The 20,122-nt window shown below is 38.9% G+C and overlaps 1 protein-coding gene across 1 annotated transcript in view; it reads right to left on the bottom strand.

The window, feature by feature from the left end:
* LOC134856934 (uncharacterized) overlaps positions 1-19,507 on the bottom strand; it is a gene marked incomplete at its 5' end in the record, with an annotated part of 46,396 nt that extends 26,889 nt beyond the window's left edge. The window contains 1 exon segment of the mRNA XM_063873222.1: positions 19,343-19,507. Within this exon segment, the coding sequence (XP_063729292.1) occupies positions 19,343-19,507 (165 nt within the window).
* Positions 19,508-20,122: the final 615 nt, after the last annotated feature.

Genomic DNA, 20,122 nt, shown 5'->3' with positions numbered 1-20,122 from the left:
ACGCCACAGGAAACGATCGACTACAGGAGACGAGGACGTGAAAGAAGAATCTTGCCGAGCGCAAAATCCTAAAATCAAACATAAATCATCAGTTACCCCGGAAAAACCACAAAGAACATGCACTCCATTCAGTAACCTGTTCTAACTACTAACCATACGCTTAAAACATGGACAGCAGCAAATACAACTCATCATTTCATTCTGATAAAAAAAGCAGCAGATGTTACGCAATATTCATAAGTTAACACGTTTAAGTTTGGATAATTCATGTTGTTTGAAAACCAAAACATGTCCGATTTCGCAAATTCGGTCGAGCACGGACCAAATATATCTAGCTTGGATCGATCACATTTTTTGTCAGTCGGGCACAGTCGAAACATATTTCGCAAATGTCGAGCACAATCGAGCCAATTTGTTTCCGTCGAGCGCGCTCGAAACCTAACAAATTTTGGTCGACCACGGTCAAAACATGCCGAATTTTGGCCGGCACTGTCGAAACATACCGATTTTTGGTCGAGAAGGTCGAAACATAAAGTGAGCACCTCGACCCGGGTCCCAATACTCGTTTCTGCAGCATATATTCAAAAAATATGGTAAACGTGGCGCAATATGCAGGTCAAATCAGTTTCAGAACATTTTATTGTCTAAGAAGATAAATAAGTTCGCAATTTGTTTTTATTGGATATTTTCAAAAACTATTAGTTTTAGCATAACTAAATCAGCCAGGAAAAATTGATACGAGCTTAATTGCTTGTTCCCCGAAAAAAACTAGGCTCAATGATTGGTCATTTTTCGTATATAATAGAGCGAAAATTTTTGAGGACGTCAATAAATGGTTTCATGAATCAGTTGTCTTGTCTCGCTTACGCTAAATATTAATCCATTTTGAGAGAAGGCATCAGCTGAGCCATCATTAGGGTGGTCTAAATGGGTAGCAAAATATGATATGGCGGTGTTTGCAAAAGATGGAACCGAAGTACGAAACTTGTAAAGAGCTAAGTCAGCGCTAAGTCAGCACTAAGTCAGAACCCATTTACGAAGTCAAAATAACTGGTGAAACGGTGGCACAGAAAAAAAAATGTGACGTGAGATATCTGGTGAAGCGAATCGGTCGGGAAAATGGCGCGCAAAAAGTCTGAGAAAGAGGCGTATTGAGTAACTCGTTCCCTTGTGACAAAGCTGATGTAAAAATCCGCAGTTATCTCTTTCTGTGTCTCCGCGCGGAAGGACAGCGACAATTTCAACAAAAAAGGCCCAGCCTCGACTTACACAGCGTTTCTACAAACGAGCTGATGACATTTTTCGAAGATGTTTTTGTGACCACAAGAATACTCGCATTCAAAAGGTACATTTGAACTGTAGAAAACAACAGAAAACTGAAAACCTAGAACAATTTCATGCTGACTTATTCGAACTGGCTTTTCGAGCCGACTACGGAGATCGATAAGACGAGTGGGTCAGGGACATGTTTACTGCCCACTTGCACAAGGACAAAATCGCGGAAGAGTTACTAGTTTAAACGCACGATGCATACGATTATACAATTTGTCGAGAAAAAGGAATCGAACATAGTCGAACTATGAAAACAAACATAATCTGAGGACAACAACATTACAACAAGAACCAGAACCAATACATTACATCAACCCATGAGGTAGAGGTGATAATTATACCAACAACCAAAACACTCAAAGAAGCCGGGGCTGATTCCGCCGTAGTAGACCGTATGGCACACGTGGAACTCAAAACACATGATTTCACCAATCACAAACTCACAACAATACACAACAAAAGTAATGTTACAAGTGCTGCAATTAAGTCCAAACCATTTACAATCGTGCCCAGCAAAAGACGAAATTTGCACAAAATGCAGCAAACGTGGCCATTTTGCAAAAGTATGTCGGCCTAAGAACGTCAACTGTCTGGAGAATCCGAGTGAAATTTAACAAGACGAAATAGAAAATGAAAAAGATATTACAGAAAATGACCAAGTTGCGTTTGCAGAATTTACACGCAGAATTTCAGTTATGGCAATCTCGAAAGCAATTCAGGTTGAAAAATCCGCCAGTTTGACAGAAGATGATCTCAATGGCCAATTCGGGTAGCCCGATGTGAATTTTAAACAAAAAAAAACGGCTCTTCGATTGCAAGAAATTGACAAATCAACGATATTTGAACATATCCCAACAAAAAACACAGCTAAAACTTGGCAAGTTATTATGGCAAACATATTATTTTTAAGGGAAGACTCGTCATTACAATAGAATCCGGAAGCTGGACAATACAATGAGCGCCATTTTTGTATTGTAGATGACCAAAAAGCTAATATAATTGGTTGAAACTCATAACCAGATATCAGAATCGAATTGATTCAAGAGAAAATTAAAACCATATCAAATGCTAATTATACAGGAAACGAAAAAACCAAACACGGAAGTAAAACAGTGAGTCAGTGACAATTTCGACCAATTGCCTATACAATTTTAAAACAGTGAGTCAGAGACCATTTCAAATAATTGTGTATACGAATCGGAAAAACAGAAATTCAGGTGATGCGAATGGAATTCAGCGAAGAAACAACCCCAATTCAGCAGCAAAGAATGCCGAATTCCAATACAATTGCAAGAACGTGTTGAAAAAAACTCAGCAAGCTAATTGATCAAAATCACGAAATCAAATTAAGTAAATGTTTGGATAGACCATTTGTTAGCCCAATCGCAATAACAATATAAAAGGACCAGACACTCAAATTGGTACTAGATACTAAACAGATCAACGAATTTGTCCACAAAAATAAATGCCAGATGCCAAACATAGTTCTCCTTTTGGACAATATTGCGTAGGTTTGTAAAATCAGACAAAACTTAACAAACGTTATTTTCGACGTTTGATCTAATATACGCATACTCTTAAATCCCGTTTGACAAACAAACCAGAGAACAGTGCAACTTTAGCCTCTTCGGGTGTGACGCCACAGGGACTTAATAATTTCAGACCGGATTTTAAGGCCTTACTGACATGCTTCAGAGGGCCATTGACCTAAGCCTCGCCAACTTTACAAATACATACGCCTATCTGGATGACATGTTAATAAAAACAAAAGGATCACCCGAGCCTAATAAAGAAAAACCATAAACAGTTCTGAAAAATTTAGACAAAGAAAACCTCGCAATATCTCTAGACAAATTTAAGTTTGCATGCGAATAAGTTGAATGGCTAGGGTACAACATCACCAGTGAAGGAACTAAGCCACTAATAAAGAAAACAGAGGCTATTGATAAATTAACACCACCAAAAACTTTTAAATAACCTAAAACCTTCATGGGCTCTATACCTCACATAACACAATACATCCCTAATTTTGCAAAAACTGCCTCCGCCCTCCACCCACTGCTAGAAAACAGAAAAACATCAACTTAATGGAAACCTGAACACAAAACAACATTTAACAACATTCTAACGTTAGTTACAAAAATAACTCAAAATCAGTATTTTGACCATAACCTGGATACCCGCGTGGTATGCGACCCGTCCACGTTAAGCTTAGGGGACGAATTGAAGCAATATTCCCCGGAATTCTGGGTGGCCGTAGCATATCTTCACGTTTTCTCAATTCTCTAGAAGAAACGTATTCTGCTAACGAGCTAGAATTACTCGTGGTAGTTTGGGCCAACGAACACTTCAAATTTTTTTTATGCAGAATGCACTTTACCGTCATCACGGACCATCAAGCTTTAATCAGCGTATTTGAAAGCTTTAAACGCAAATGAAAGCTTTAAACGCAAATGAAAGATTATAAACCAGTCAAAGCAGGTTAACCCGGTTGATTGACTGGCCGATCCTTTTGACATAAAACATTAAGCAGGGAAAAAACGTGACTAGAAAACTAAATGTCACAAAATCCGGTTAGATTAGCAAAACCCCCAAGCGCGTAAGATGAAGAATTTGTAGTAGCTTCAATCAATTCATCCATAAAGAACCTGAAAATAATTGACTAAGTCATACTGAACAACCTAGCAATCAGAACAAGGCACCATATCGGCTGATCAAAAAGCGCGCGGAAAATACAAGAACGCTAACTAGCTTTTCAAATTCTCAATCGAAACTCAAACATTCTGCAAATTTCGGAAGAGGTCATTCTCAAACACTCATTACAAATCAATTGTGCTCAAAACCATCCTAAATCCAGTCAACAAATTATTCAAACCAAAATTCTAAATATTCCATCAATTTAGTACAGGAACACTTTGAGAAAATGAGTCAGCAAAAAAAATGCTAAAATATGTAATGCTGGATTCATCCCGGCTGATGTACAAACGCTTGAGCTGCGTGGCAGGAAAAAAAGCAATGGTAGGGTTCATCGGATAGACAGGAAAGCCTGTCCGATCCACGGTGGCACAAGAGAAAAACAGTCACAAAAAAACGAAATTAACCACTAGGCCCCCGTCAGCAGGAGTTAAAGACGCATGAGACCTTTTCTCATCACAACCTAAAAAGCAATCAAACTTCCCCAAAAATTGTTTTTAGCGACAACCCACCAATCACAAAAACTCAACCAACATCAACGCCACAGGAAATGGCTACCCAAGCAGCCCAAACAGAGGCTTACACGATGACACCCGCCACTCAAACCCAATTTTCCATAGAGTTACACGAGACATAAGAATACTGCGTAAGCTGCGTGGAACTAACTTAATATAGCCAAGAAGATTTTATACCAAATATCGAAACTCCTACCATGACGAATACGTAACAAACACAAATAGATACGAATCGTCACCAAAATCAACCAAGGTACGAAATTTGAATTGAAGGAGGGCACACCATTGCTCCGGAGAAAACTCCAAAAGTTCTTGGAGTTACATTCATCGCCGCCGCTATCAAAAAGGACAGAAATTTGCGGCCACTCAAAAATTTTGTCAGAAAACGAGACTGCGAGGCTATCAAGACTTCATATGGACAAAACTGGTTCAATATCCAAAACAAATTACACGTGAGAGAAGACTGCTGGCAGATTGATGGAAAAATCATTATCCCGACGCAACTAGACAGCTTACACTTAACTCATCCTGGGTCGCCAGCCGTGGTGGATTTGTGTCAATATGCTTGATTTCCACGCATACATTGCTCAATAGTCCTGATGGCTCAGTACTTCTGACATTGTACAGAACCAGGTAAAAACCTGAAAACAATAGTAGGCAAAGAACAGTCATTCCAAATGGAGCCGGTGTTCGAACCAAATGAAGAAGTATCGCTAGATTTTGCCGGCCCCCTCCCTGTTGAACTTAAGAAGTATGCATACATTTTGGTTACGATAGATATATGGTCTAAATTCCCCATAGCGAAAATTGGATCAAACACAAAGGCAGATATTGCAATAAAAATTATGAGACGAAGTATCTCAAGCAACGGGGTACCGCGACGGTTAAGGTGTGACCAAGCACAAAGATTAGGGCCCAAAAATTTTCAACTGTTTTGCAACACAAATAACTTTGATCTACTCTTTCGCCAGCAGATGACCATAAAGCAATAGGGGTGGTAGAAAGAATGATTCAAACACTAAAACGTAGATTAGGTGAATGAGGGTAGACAAGAACAACATACCGTATAATTTTGCCTCGGATGTAGCCGAAGTTATAGAAACACTACACATCACACCTCATGTAGTAACAAAAAATTATCCTTCGAAGCTCACATGGGTAGAAAACCGAATTCTCCCCTCTCCAACATAGCAACAAGTAGCTCCCTAACAACTTAAATTGGGAAAATGCCGAACAAGCATGGTTAGGTCGGAACAACCTCACCAAACCGCCTCTACCAGCGGAATTCATGCATGGTTTACAGAGACGGTCGGAAGACGACGTTACGATAAAGACGACGTGACGGTTTACAAAACAACAAGCGTTTAACGCTCGCATCTGATTTGAGTAACAAAAAAAATAAATTTGAGTACATTTTTCGGCAAAAACTAACAAAAATTTAAAAACCCCTATGAGGTATCTTTTTGAATTTTTGAACTTATGAGGCATCGTTTTGAACTCAAAAGTCAGGGTTGCAAAATCAAACAACAGAACGCATTTGGAAACGCCACAGGAAACGATCGACTACAGGAGACGAGGACGTGAAAGAAGAATCTTGCCGAGCGCAAAATCCTAAAATCAAACATAAATCATCAGTTACCCCGGAAAAACCACAAAGAACATGCACTCCATTCAGTAACCCGTTCTAACTACTAACCATACGCTTAAAACATGAACAGCAGCAAATACAACTCATCATTTCATTCTGATAAAAAAAAGCAGCAGATGTTACCCAATATTCATAAGTTAACACGTTTAAGTTTGGATAATTCATGTTGTTTGAAAACCAAAACATGTCCGATTTCGCAAATTCGGTCGAGCACGGACCAAATATATCTAGCTTGGATCGATCACATTTTTTGTCAGTCGGGCACAGTCGAAACATATTTTGCAAATGTCGAGCACAATCGAGCCAATTTGTTTCCGTCGAGCGCGCTCGAAACCTAACAAATTTTGGTCGACCACGGTCAAAACATGCCGAATTTTGTCCGGCACTGTCGAAACATACCGTTTTTTGGTCGAGAAGGTCGAAACATAAAGTGAGCACCTCGACCCGGGTCCCAATACTCGTTTCTGCAGCCTATTTTCAAAAAATATGGTAAATGTGGCGCAATATGCAGGTCAAATCAGTTTCAGAACATTTTATTGTCTAAGAAGATAAATAAGTTCGCAATTTGTTTTTATTGGATATTTTCAAAAACTATTAGTTTTAGCATAACTAAATCAGCCAGGAAAAATTGATACGAGCTTAATTGCTTGTTCCCCGAAAAAAACTAGGCTCAATGATTGGTCATTTTTCGTATATAATAGAGCGAAAGTTTTTGAGGACGTCAATAAATGGTTTCATGAATCAGTTGTCTTGTCTCGCTTACGCTAAATATTAATCCATTTTGAGAGAAGGCATCAGCTGAGCCATCATTAGGGTGGTCTAAATGGGTAGCAAAATATGATATGGCGGTGTTTGCAAAAGATGGAACCGAAGTACGAAACTTGTAAAGAGCTAAGTCAGCGCTAAGTCAGCACTAAGTCAGAACCCATTTACGAAGTCAAAATAACTGGTGAAACGGTGGCACAGAAATAAAAATGTGACGTGAGATATCTGGTGAAGCGAATCGGTCGGGAAAATGGCGCGCAAAAAGTCTGAGAAAGAGGCGTATTGAGTAACTCGTTCCCTTGTGACAAAGCTGATGTAAAAATCCGCAGTTATCTCTTTCTGTGTCTCCGCGCGGAAGGACAGCGACAAGTTCAACAAAAAAGGCCCAGCCTCGACTTACACAGCGTTTCTACAAACAAGCTGATGACATTTTTCGAAGATGTTTTTGTGACCACAAGAATACTCGCGTTCAAAAGGTACATTTGAACTGTAGAAAACAACAGAAAAACAATAAACCTAGAACAATTTCATGCTGACTTATTCGAACTGGCTTTTCGAGCCGACTACGGAGATCGATAAGACGAGTGGGTCAGGGACATGTTTACTGCCCACTTGCACAAGGACAAAATCGCGGAAGAGTTACTAGTTTAAACGCACGATGCATACGATTATACAATTTGTCGAGAAAAAGGAATCGAACATAGTCGAACTATGAAAACAAACATAATTTGAGGACAACAACATTACAACAAGAACCAGAACCAATACATTACATCAACCCATGAGGTAGAGGTGATAATTACACCAACAACCAAAACACTCAAAGAAGCCGGGGCTGATTCCGCCGTAGTAGACCGTATGGCACACGTGGAACTCAAAACACATGATTTCACCAATCACAAACTCACAACAATACACAACAAAATAATGTTACAAGTGCGGCAATTAAGTCCAAACCATTTACAATCGTGCCCAGCAAAAGACGAAATTTGCACAAAATGCAGCAAACGTGGCCATTTTGCAAAAGTATGTCGGCCTAAGAACGTCAACTGTCTGGAGAATCCGAGTGAAATTTAACAAGACGAAATAGAAAATGAAAAAGATATTACAGAAAATGACCAAGTTGCGTTTGCAGAATTTACACGCAGAATTTCAGTTATGGCAATCTCGAAAGCAATTCAGGTTGAAAAATCCGCCAGTTTGACAGAAGATGATCTCAATGGCCAATTCGGGTAGCCCGATGTGAATTTTAAACAAAAAAAAACGGCTCTTCGATTGCAAGAATTTGACAAATCAACGATATTTGAACATATCCCAACAAAAAACACAGCTAAAACTTGGCAAGTTATTATGGCAAACATATTATTTTTAAGGGAAGACTCGTCATTACAATAGAATCCGGAAGCTGGACAATACAATTTTGTATATAGATGACCAAAAAGCAAATATAATTGGTTGAAACTCATAACCAGATATCAGAATCGAATTGATTCAAGAGAAAATTAAAACCATATCAAATGCTAATTATACAGGAAACGAAAAAACCAAACACGGAAGTAAAACAGTGAGTCAGTGACAATTTCGACCAATTGCCTATACAATTTTAAAACAGTGAGTCAGAGACCATTTCAAATAATTGTGTATACGAATCGGAAAAACAGAAATTCAGGTGATGCGAATGGAATTCAGCGAAGACACAACCCCAATTCAGCAGCAAAGAATGCCGAATTCCAATACAATTGCAAGAACGTGTTGAAAAAAAAACTCTTAATTGATCAAAATCACGAAATCAAATTAAGTAAATGTTTGGATAGACAACTTGTTAGCCCAATCGCAAAAACAATATAAAAGGACCAGACACTCAAATTGGTACTAGATACTAAACAGATCAACAAATTTGTCCACAAAAATAAATGCCTGCCAAACATAGTTCTCCTTTTAGACAATATTGCGTAGGTTTGTAAAATCAAAAAAAAACTTAACAAACGTTATTTTCTACGTTTGATCTAAGATACGCATACTCTTAAATCCCGTTGGACAAACAAACCAGAGAACATATACAATTTTAAAACGAATGAAAGGTTTAAACGCAAATGAAAGATTATAAAACAGTCAAAGCAGGTTAACCCGGTTGATTGACTGGCCGATCCTTTTGACATAAAACATTAAGCAGGGAAAAAACGTGACTAGAAAACTAAATGTCACAAAATCCGGTTAGATTTACAAAACCCCCAAGCGCGTAAGATGAAGAATTTGTAGTAGCTCCAATCAATTCATCCATAAACAACCTGGAAGTAATTGACTAGGTCATACTGAACAACCTAGCCAATCAGAACAAGGCACCATATCGGCTCATCAAAAAGCGCGCGGAAAATACAAGAACGTTAACTAGCTTTTCAAATTCTCAATCGAAACTCAAACCTTCTGCAAATTTCGGAAGAGGTCATTCTCAAACACTTATTACAAATCAATTGTGCTCAAAACCATCCTAAATCCAGTCAACAAACTATTCAAACCAAAACTCTAAATATTCTATCAATTTAGTACAGGAACACTTTGAGAAAATAAGTCAGCAAAAAATGCTAAAATTTGTATTGCTGGATTCATCCCGGATGATGTGAAAACGCTTGAGCTGCGTGGCAGGAAAAAAGCAATGGTAGGGTTCATCGGATAGACAGGAAAACCTGTCCGATCCACGGTGGCACAAGAGAAAAACAGTCACAAAAAAAACGAAATTAACCACTAGGCCCTTGTCAGCAGGAGTTAAAGACGCACGAGACCTCTTCTCATCACAACCTAAAAAGCAATCAAACTTCCCCAAAAATTGTTTTTAGCGACAACCCACCAATCACAAAAACTCAACCACCATCAACAACACAGGAAATGGCTATCCAAGCAGCGCAAACAGAGGCTTACACGATGACACCCGCCACTCAAACCCAATTTTCCATAGAATTACACGAGACATAAGAATACTGCTTAAGCTGCGTGGAACTAACTTAATATAGCCAAGAAGATTTTATACCAAATATCGAAACTCCTACCATGACGAATACGTAACAAACACAAATAGATACGAATCGTCACCACAATCAACCAAGGTACGATTTTTGAATTAAAGGAGGGCACACCATTGCTCCGGAGAAAACTCCAAAAGTTCTTAGAGTCTTATTCATCGCCGCCGCTATCAAAAAGGACAGAAATTTGCGGCCACCCAAAAATTTTGTCAAAAAACAAGACTGCGAGGCAATCAAGACTTCGTATGGACAAAACTGGTTCAATATCCGAAACAGATAACACGTGAGAGAAGACTGTTTGCAGATTGATGAAAAAATCATAATCCCGACGCAACTAGACAGCTTACACTTAACTCATCCTGGGTCGCCAGCCGTGGAGGATTTGTGTCAATATGCTTGATTTCCACGCAAACATTGCTCAATGTTCCACATGGCTCAGTACTTCCGACATTGTACAGAACCAGGTAAAAACCTGAAACCAATAGTAGGCAAAGAACAGTCATTCCGAATGGAGCCGGTGTTCGAACCAAATGAAGAAGTATCGCTAGTTTTCATCGGGCCCCTCCCTGTTGAACTTAAGAAGGATGCATAAAAATTGGTAACGATAGATATATGGTCTAAATTCCCCATAGCGAAAATTGGATCAAACACAACGGCAGATATTGCAATAAAAATCATGAATCGATGTATCTCAAGCAACGGGGTATCGCGACGGTTAAAGTGTGACCAAACACAAAAATTAGGGTCCAAAAATTTTCAACTGTTTTGCAACACAAATAAATTTGATCTAATCTTTCGCCAGCAGATGACCATACAGCAATAGGGGTGGTAGAAAGAATGATTCAAACACTAAAACGTAGATTAGATGAATGAGGGTAGACAAGAACAACATACCGTATAATTTTGCCTCGGATGTAGCCGAAGTTATAGAAACACTACACATCACACCTCACTTAGTAACAAAAAATTATCCTTCGAAGCTCACATGGGTAGAAAACCGAATTCTCCCCTCTCCAACATAGCAACAAGTAGCTCCCTAACAACCTAAATTGGGAAAATGCCGAACAAGCATGGTTAGGTTGGAACAACCTCACCAAACCGCCTCTACCAGCGGAATTCATGCATGGTTTACAGAGACGGTCGGAAGACGACGTTACGATAAAGACGACGTGACGGTTTACAAAACAACAAGCGTTCAACGCTCGCATCTGATTTGAGTAACAAAAAAAATAAATTTGAGTACATTTTTCGGCAAAAACTAACAAAAATTTAAAAACCCCTATGAGGCATCGTTTTGAAATTTTGAACTTATGAGGCATCGTTTTGAACTCAAAAAAATCAGGGTTGCAAAATCAAACAACCGAACGCATTTGGAAACGTCACAGGAAACGGTCGACTACAGGAGACGAGGACGTCAAAGAAGAATCTTGCCGAGCGCAAAATCCTAAAATCAAACATAAATCATCAGTTACCCCGGAAAAACCACAAAGAACATGCACTCCATTCAGTAACCCGTTCTAACTACTAACCATACGCTTAAAACATGGACAGCAGCAAATAGAAAGCAAACGGACACAGCTAGACTTAATTATGGAAAACAAATATATGAAGGTGAAAAAAGATTTTTATTCTCCAATAAATGCATGAAGTCATTTTTCTGCAACAACAAACAGCAGCAGCATCACATTAACCAATAACAATCATCAGCAAGATCAGCAGACAAATCAGCGTCAACCAACAACCAGCATCGACAAGAAAAACCCGCTACCAAAATAACACAACCGACAGTCATCAATGAAGCCGACAAGTCTCTAGGACAGCTCCAACTAAATCAGCAGAGCTAACTATAGGAACCACCCACGTCTAGGTTTTATGTTTAGTACAAACCCCATTTTCTAATTTTTTTAAATTCAATTTGCAATGCAGAATAAGCCTGGCTATAACGTGCCAAAAACAAAAATTCAAACCAAGCTAGTTACATAGAAAATTGAAGATTTTCGCCAAATTATTTGGGACCAGATAAACTCAAACGGAAAACTAACAAAAATTTGAAATAAATATCACGTGCAATCATTAAATTTAGAAATGGTAAGGAAGAAAGAATAATTGTCAAATATAGAAAACAATAGGATGACAATTTTATACCGTTCGTTTTCTACAACTCATCATTTCATTCTGATAAAAAAAGCAGCAGATGTTACCCAATAAGCATAAGTTAACACGTTTAAGTTTGGATTATTCATGTTGTTTGAAAACCAAAACATACCCGAATTCGCAAATTCAATCGAGCACGGACCAAATATATCTAGCTTCGATCGATCACATTTTTGTCAGTCGGGCACAGTCGAAACATATTTTGCAAATGTCGAGCACAATCAAGCCATTTTGTTTCCGTCGAGCGCGCTCGAAACCTAACAAATTTCGGTCGAGCACGGTCAAAACATGCCAAATTTTGGCCGGCACTGTCGAAACATACCGATTTTTGGTCGAGGCGGTCGAAACATAAAGTGAGCACCTCGACCCGGGTCCCAATACTCGTTTCTGCAGCATTGATACAAAAAATATATTAAACGTGGCGCAATATGCAGGTCAAATCAGTTTCAGAACGTTTTATTGTCTGAGAAGATAAATAAGTAGTCGCAATTTGTTTTTATTGGATATTTTCAAAAACTAATAGTTTTAGCATAAATAAATCAGCCAGGAAAAATTGATACGAGCTTAATTGCTTGTTCCCCGAAAAAAACTAGGCTCTATGATTGGTCTTTTTTCGTATTAAATAGAAAATTTTTGAGGACGTCAATAAATGGTTTTATGAATCAGTTGTCTTGTCTCGCTTACGCTGAATAATATTAATCCATTTTGGGAGAAGGCATCAGCTGAGCCATCATTAGTGTGGTCTAAATGGGTAGCAATATATGATATGGCGGTGTTTGCAAAAGATGGAATCGAGGTACGAAATTTGTAAAGAGCTAAGTAAGCGCTAAGTCAGCACTAAGTCAGAACCCATTTACGAAGTCGAAATAACTGGTGAAACGGAGGAACAGAAAAAAAATTGTGACTTAAGAAATCAGGAGAAGCGAATGGGTCGGGAAAATGGCGCGCAAAAAGTCTGAGAAAGAGGCGTATTGAGTAACTCGTTCCCTTGTGACAAAGCTGATGTAAAAGTCCGCAGTTATCTCTAAAAGTGTCTCCGCGCGGAAGGACAGCGACAAGTTCAACAAAAAAGGCCCAGCCTCGACTTACACAGCGTTTCTACAAACGAGCTGATGACATTTTTCGAAGATGTTTTTGTGACCACAAGAATACTCGCGTTCAAAAGGTACATTTCAACTGTAGAAAACAACAGAAAACTGAAAACCTAGAACAATTTCATATTGACTTATTCGAACTGGCTTTTCGAGCCGACTACGGAGATCGATAAGACGAGTGGGTCAAGGACATGTTTACTGCCCACTTGCACAAGGAAAAAAATCGCGGAAGAATTACTAGTTTAAACGCACGATGCATACGATTATGCAATTTGTCGAGAAAAAGGAATCGAACATAGTCGAACTATGAAAACAAACATAATCTGAGGACAACAACAACACAACAAGAACCAATACATTACATCAACCCATGAGGTAGAGGTGATAATTACACCAAGAGCCAAAACACTCAAAGAAGCCGGGGCTGATTCCGCCGTAGTAGACCGTATGGCACACGTGACACGTGGAACTCAAAACACATGATTTCACCAATCACAAACTCACAACACTACACAACAAAAGTAATATTACAAGTGCGGCAATTAAGTCCAAACCATTTACAATCGTGCCCAGCAAAAGACGAAATTTGCACAAAATGCAGCAAACGTGGCCATTTTGCAAAAGTATGTCGGCCTAAGAACGTCAACTGTCTGGAGAATCCGAGTGAAATTTAACAAGACGAAATAGAAAATGAAAAAGATATTACAGAAAATGACCACGTTGCGTTTGCAGAATTTACACGCAGAATTTCAGTTATGGCAATCTCGAAAGCAATTCAGGTTGAAAAATCCGCCAGTTTGACGGAAGATGATCTCAATGGCCAATTGGGGTAGCCCGATGTGAATTTTAAACAAAAAAAAACGGCTCTTCGATTGCAAGAAAATGACAAATCAACGATATTTGAACATATCCCAACGAAAAACACAGCTAAAATTTGGCAAGTTATTATGGCAAACATATTATTTTTAAGGGAAGACTCGTCATTACAATAGAATCCGGATGCTGGACAATCGTAGATGACCAAAAAGCAAATATAATTGGTTGAAACTCATAACTAGATATCAGAATTGAATTGATTCAAGAGAAACCAAAACCATATCAAATGCTAATTATACAGGAAACGAAAAAATCAAACACGGAAGTAAAACAGTGAGTCAGAGACAATTTTGAACAATTTCCTATACAATTTTAAAACAGCGAGTCAGAGACAATTTCAAATAATTGTGTATACGAGTCGGAAAACAGAAATTCAGGTGATGCGAACGGAATTCAGCAAAGACACAACCCCAATTCAGCAGCAAAGTATGCCAAATGCCAAAACAATTGCAAGAACGTGTTGAAAAAGAAGTCAGCAAGCTAATTGATCAAAATCACGAAATCAAATTAAGTAAATGTTTGGATAGACAACTTGTTAGCCCAATCGCAATAACAATTTAAAAGGACCAGACACTCAAATTGGTACTAGATTCTAAACAGATCAACGAATTTATCCACAAAAATAAATGCCAGATGCCAAACATAGATCTCCTTTTGGAAATTATTGCGCAGGTGGTAAAATCAGACAAAACTTGACAAACGTTATTTTCTACGTTGATCTAAGATACGCATACTCTTAAATCCCGTTGGACAAACAAACCAGAGAACAGTGCAACTTTAGCCTCTTCGGATGTGACGCCACAGGGACTTAACAATTTCAGACCGGATTTTACGGCCTTACTGACATGCCGGCCGAGCTTCAGAGGGCCATTGACCTAAGCCTCGCCAACTTTACAAATACATACGCCTATCTGGATGACATGTTAATAAAAACAAAAGGATCACCCGAGACTAATAAAGAAAAACCACAAACAGTTCTGAAAAATTTAGACAAAGAAAACCTCGCAATATCTCTAGACAAATTTAAGTTTGCATGCGAATAAGTTGAATGGTTAGGGTACAAGATCACCAGTGAACGAACTAAGCCACTAATAAAGAAAACAGAGGCTATTGATAAATTAACACCACCAAAAACTTTTAAATAACCTAAAACCTTCATAGGCTCTATACCTCACTTAACACAATACATCCCTAATTTTGCAAAAACTGCCGCCGCCCTCCACCCACTGCTAGAAAACAGAAAAACATCAATTTAATGGAAACCTGAACACAAAACAACATTTAACAACATTCTAACGTTAGTTACAAAAATAACTCAAAATCAGTATTTTGACCATAACCTGGATACCCGCGTGGTATGCGACCCGTCCACGTTAAGCTTAGGGGACGAATTGAAGCAATATTCCCCGGAATTCTGGGTGGCCGTAGCATATCTTCACGTTTTCTCAATTCTCTAGAAGAAACGTATTCTGCTAACGAGCTAGAATTACTCGTGGTAGTTTGGGCCAACGAACACTTTAAATTTTATTTATACAGAATGCACTTTACCGTCATAACGGACCATCAAGCTTTAATCATCGTATTTGAAAGCTTTAAACGCAAAGGAAAGCGTTAAACGCAAATGAAAGATTATAAACCAGTCAATGCAGGTTAACCCGGTTGATTGACTGGCCGATCCTTTTGACATAAAACATTGAGCAGGGAAAAAACGTGACTAGAAGACTAAATGTCACAAAATCCGGTTAGATTAGCAAAACTCCCAAGCGCGTAAGATGAAGAATTTGTAGTAGCTTCAATCAATTCATCCATAAACAACCTGGAAATAATTGACTAGGTCATACTGAACAACCTAGCCAATCAGAACAAGGCACCGTATCGGCTGATCAAAAAGCGCGCGGAAAATACAAGAACGCTAACTAGGTTTTCAAATTTTCAATCGAAACTCAAACATTCTGCAAATTTCGGAAGAGGTCATTCTCAAACACTCATTACAAATCAATTGTGCTCAAAACCATCCTAAATCCAGTCAACAAAATATTCAAACCAAAATTCTAAATATTCTATCAATTTAGTACAGGAACACTTTGAGAAAATGAGTCAGCAAAAAATGCTAAAATATGTAATGCTGGGTTCAACGCGGATGATGTGAAAACGCTTGAGCTGCGTGGCAGGAAAAAAAGCAATGGTAGGGTTCATCGGATAGACAGGAAAGCCTGTCCGATCCACGGTGGCACAAGAGAAAAACAGTCACAAAAAAAACGAAATTAACCACAATTCCCCGTCAGCAGGAGTTAAAGACGCACGAGACCTCTTCTCATCACAACCTAAAAAAGGCAATCGAACTTCCCCAAAAATTGTTTTTAGCGACAACCCACCAATCACAAAAACTCAACCACCATCAACGCCACAGGAAATGGCTACCCAAGCAGCACAAACAGAGGCTTAAACGATGACAGCCGCCACTCAAACCCAATTTTCCATAGAATTACACGAGACATAAGAATACTGCGTTAGCTGCGTGGAACTAACTTAATATAGCCAAGAAGATTTTATACCAAATATCGAAAATCCTACCTACGAATACGTAACAAACACAAATAGATACGAATCGTCACCACAATCAACCAAGGTACAAATTTTGAATTAAAGGAGGGCACACCATTGCTCCGGAGAAAACTCCAAACGTTCTTGGAGTCACATTCATCGCCGCCGCTATCAAAAAGGACAGAAATTTGCAGCCACTCAAAAATTTGGTCAAAAAACGAGACTGCGATGCAATCAAGACTTCGTATGGACAAAACTGGTTCAATATCCGAAACAGATTACACGTGAGAGAAGACTGTTTGCAGATTGATGAAAAAATCATTATCCCGACGCAACTAGACAGCTTACACTTAATTCATCCTGGGTCGCCAGCCGTGGTCGATTTGTGTCAATATGCTTGATTTCCACGCAAACATTGCTCAATAGTCCAGATGGCTCAGTACTTCCGACATTGTACAGAACCAGGTAAAAACCTGAAGCCAATAGTAGGCAAAGAACAGTCATTCCAAATGGAGCCGGTGTTCGAACCAAATGAAGAAGTATCGCTAGATTTCGCCGGGCCCCTCCCTGTTGAACTTAAGAAGGATGCATAAAATTTGGTTACGATAGATATATGGTCTAAATTCCCCATAGCGAAAATTGGATCAAACACAACGGCAGATATTGCAATAAAAATCATGAAACGATGTATCTCAAGCAACGGGGTACCCCGACGGTTAAGGTTTGACCAAGCATAAAAATTAGGGCCCAAAAATTTTCAACTGTTTTGCAACACAAATAAATTTGATCTAATCTTTCGCCAGCAGATGACCATAGAGCAATAGGGGTGGTAGAAAGAATGATTCAAACACTAAAACGTAGATTAGGTGAATGAGGGTAGACAAGAACAACATACCGTATAAACTTGCCTCGGATATAGCCGAAGTTATAGAAACACTACACATCACGCCACACGTAGTAACAAAAAATTATCCTTCGAAGCTCACATGGGTAGAAAACCGAATTCTCCCCTCTCCAACATAGCAACAAGTAGCTCCCTAACAACCTACATTGGGAAAATGCCGAAAAAGCATGGTTAGGTCGGAACAACCTCACCAAACCGCCTCTACCAGCGGAATTCATGCATGGTTTACAGAGACGGTCGGATGACGACGTTACGATAAAGTCACGCCCGACGCTACCAAAAACCCTCCAATTGGCGAACAACTGACAACAGCAGCAACAAACACGAAGTGCAAAAACAAGACGAGCCATTGAAATAGTTAAGCATAAGTTAAACTTAAGATATAAGGGAGTTCAGGAAAAAGTAGACAAAAAATGGATAGAGCAGGAAGCAAGAAAAACAATCCGTATAGCTACAAAGGTGAGGTACCCAAAAACTTTTCAGCAAAATACAAAAGCATCAATGGAAAAGCTCTAACTTGTACGCCACCCACCGCGTGGTTGCATACGTTCGGGAAACAACTCAGACTTCTATGAAATAGTCGAGTTGCGTTTGTCCCTAATCCTCTAAATTACGGGTCCTGCAGACCCTCAAGATTGAATAATTACGTTGCGTACATATTCGCGCAGAGCTCTGGACCTTGTCTACGTTTTTTGTCAACGCCCCACAACATCCGGTGTTCAAATAGGACACAGCGACAAGTCTCCCAAAGCGCCTCACCAGTGTAGAGCAGTCCAACGAAGTGATGGGCCAAGCGCACAGGAAAACGAACGCGCGACACAACCACCCAAGCGGGAGTGAGCCTCCAAACGGAGGAAAAATCAAAGAACAATCCGATCAGAGCCACCCCTGAGGAAATCTCTTCCAGCGGGGAACATGACGACGAAAAGTTATCTACGACATCGAAAAACTCGGCACCGTCGTCAAAACGACTCGACAAAAAGAAAATACCACCAAATGCCCTACCCACCGAACCGACCAGAAAATCAGTTTGCAACCGAAAGTCGACCTTGGCAAACGCCCCTGGAAACCCCGTACCGATCAACACGATTGATGCAAAGAAAATGAAAACCAAGAAGAAAAAATCAATTTAATGTTATTGGGTCAGTATTATTCATGTGTCCAACTTGTATACTTTTCTCCTCCAAAAAGTTTTTGATTTTACAGCGTTCGCAGATGCAATTGGTGTTTCCTAGAAGGCAAATCTAGAAGACGATCATTTTTGTCATCCGGCACGGATTGACAAATTTAGATATATACTATATTCAACTCACTATGCTGAGTAAACTGTTTGTTTGGTCGATTGACCTTGTAAAGACGCTTAGCCAGAGAACTATGAACAAGAGCTCAGACTTCAATAAATGGTTCTATGAATCAGTTGTTTCGTCTCGCTTACCGCATATCAGCAAGTACCTGTTATGATAAAACGTTAATAACAAATTGTCACCCGTCAAAGTTTTACAAATCATTGCTTAAATTAAACAAATACCTAAAAATGTCTTTGTTGCAAAATACCGTATGAACAATTCAAAAAAAATTTTTAGACAAAAACTGAAAAAATATCATTTTTTTGTTTTTAAAGGGTTTTTTATTTTTGATTTTTTCCCTAATCAGCTTGGAACATTATGCGATACTTGCATGTCATAGCTAGGATCCTTTTTGTTTCAAGCTCAATGCTTGTCCGTTTTTTCAAAAAAATGTGATCATCAAATTATAAATTACCCAATCAACCTCTAAGTGTAAATAAATCGTTTTCTCACTTTGATTTGTGCCACTTCGCAGACATGGTGAAATTTTCAAGAGGTGTGTCTCTCAAAATTCTTTCAGGTTCAAGAGCTGACGTCCGAATATTGTGGTATTTACTCTGGAGAAGAGAGGCTTCATGGTTGCGAGGGGACGACCACGTGTAGTTGAGAGTAAGCAGCCTGAACAAGTAGATGATATAAGTCACAGGTACAAGAATGATCGACCAAATACTGTGGAAGGCCGCCTGTGGTAGTGGACTACTTTAGTGGACAAAACTAAACGCAAGTTCATGTTTTAAGTCTTTAAAAAGCCTACGTTTAAGGATCATTTTAGACAATATTTACTTTGAATTTTAACAAAATTTTAACATTGACCGACAGCAAATGATCTGAACTATTTTCTCTGAAAGTATCAATTTTTAATTTGAAGCACTCAACAGTTTTTTTCCGGGTCTGAAAATGCCAGTTTTCACCGTTGGCGCTAGGTTTTGTATCTTACCCGCACCGAGCGCCCATGAATTCTAATCGATTATAATGGATTCCCGAACCAAAAATAATTCATTATAATTCATGAAAATTCAGACGACAAAATCGATTATATTACCATTATATCCGATTGTTTTTGAAAAAATAATCCACTATAATCCATTATAGTCAATTATAATCCATTCTTTTTGGCAATGAAACGATTATTTTTGCCATGATAATCCTTTATAATCACTTTTTTGTAACAAAAATTCATTATAATCCATTATAGTCGATAACAATCCATTATTTTTGGCACTGAAATCGATT

This window comes from Symsagittifera roscoffensis, chromosome 1 (genome assembly GCF_963678635.1).
Source record: "Symsagittifera roscoffensis chromosome 1, txSymRosc1.1, whole genome shotgun sequence".
In the NCBI taxonomy this organism is placed as follows: domain Eukaryota; kingdom Metazoa; phylum Xenacoelomorpha; order Acoela; family Convolutidae; genus Symsagittifera; species Symsagittifera roscoffensis.
The sequence above is the reverse complement of the archived record's forward strand: the minus strand, read 5'-3'. Positions and strand labels throughout refer to the sequence as shown.